Below are 449 nucleotides of genomic sequence, written 5' to 3' on the forward strand. Positions count from 1 at the left end.
GTGGCAATATCATTGCCAGGGTAGTTGACACCACTGACAATGGCCGAGCAGGTCTTGGACGTCGGAAGCTGCGCTGCGTACGTGCCCGCGATAGCGCCGATCTTGGGGCCCGACTTGACCCACGCGTACTTGAGCCAACACGTGCTGCTATGCGTGACAAAGCCGATGCAGCCGAGCGTGGAGGAGCACGCGGAGCAGCACTGGTTGGTCTGATCTTGGGGCGACCCCGTCACGGCAAAGTTCTTGATGTCGTTGCCGCTGAAGTCGACGTCCTGGGTAAGGCTGCCGCATGTACCGGACGAGATCGCCGGCTGCGAGTACTGGCCAGCGATCAAGCCCTTGTTGGTCGTGGCCGGCGCCACCTTGTTCTTGAGCCAGCTGAAGTACGTGCCGGCAAGTGCAAAGTCAAGGGGCTTGGCCGCGCCAATCTTGTTCTTGAGCCAGCACGT

At 61.0% G+C, this 449-nt stretch overlaps 1 protein-coding gene across 1 annotated transcript; it reads right to left on the minus strand.

Annotated features, from left to right (window-relative positions):
• Positions 1-76: 76 nt before the first annotated feature.
• On the minus strand, positions 77-379 carry SDRG_09721 (hypothetical protein; the record flags this gene model as incomplete). The annotated part of the gene is made up of 1 exon (XM_008615671.1): positions 77-379. A coding segment is annotated over one exon (302 nt), but the record flags the coding sequence as incomplete, so codon positions are not given.
• Between the last annotated feature and the right edge of the window lie 70 nt (positions 380-449).

This window comes from Saprolegnia diclina (assembly GCF_000281045.1).
Source record: "Saprolegnia diclina VS20 unplaced genomic scaffold supercont1.31, whole genome shotgun sequence".
Taxonomy (NCBI): Eukaryota; Oomycota; class Saprolegniomycetes; order Saprolegniales; family Saprolegniaceae; genus Saprolegnia; species Saprolegnia diclina.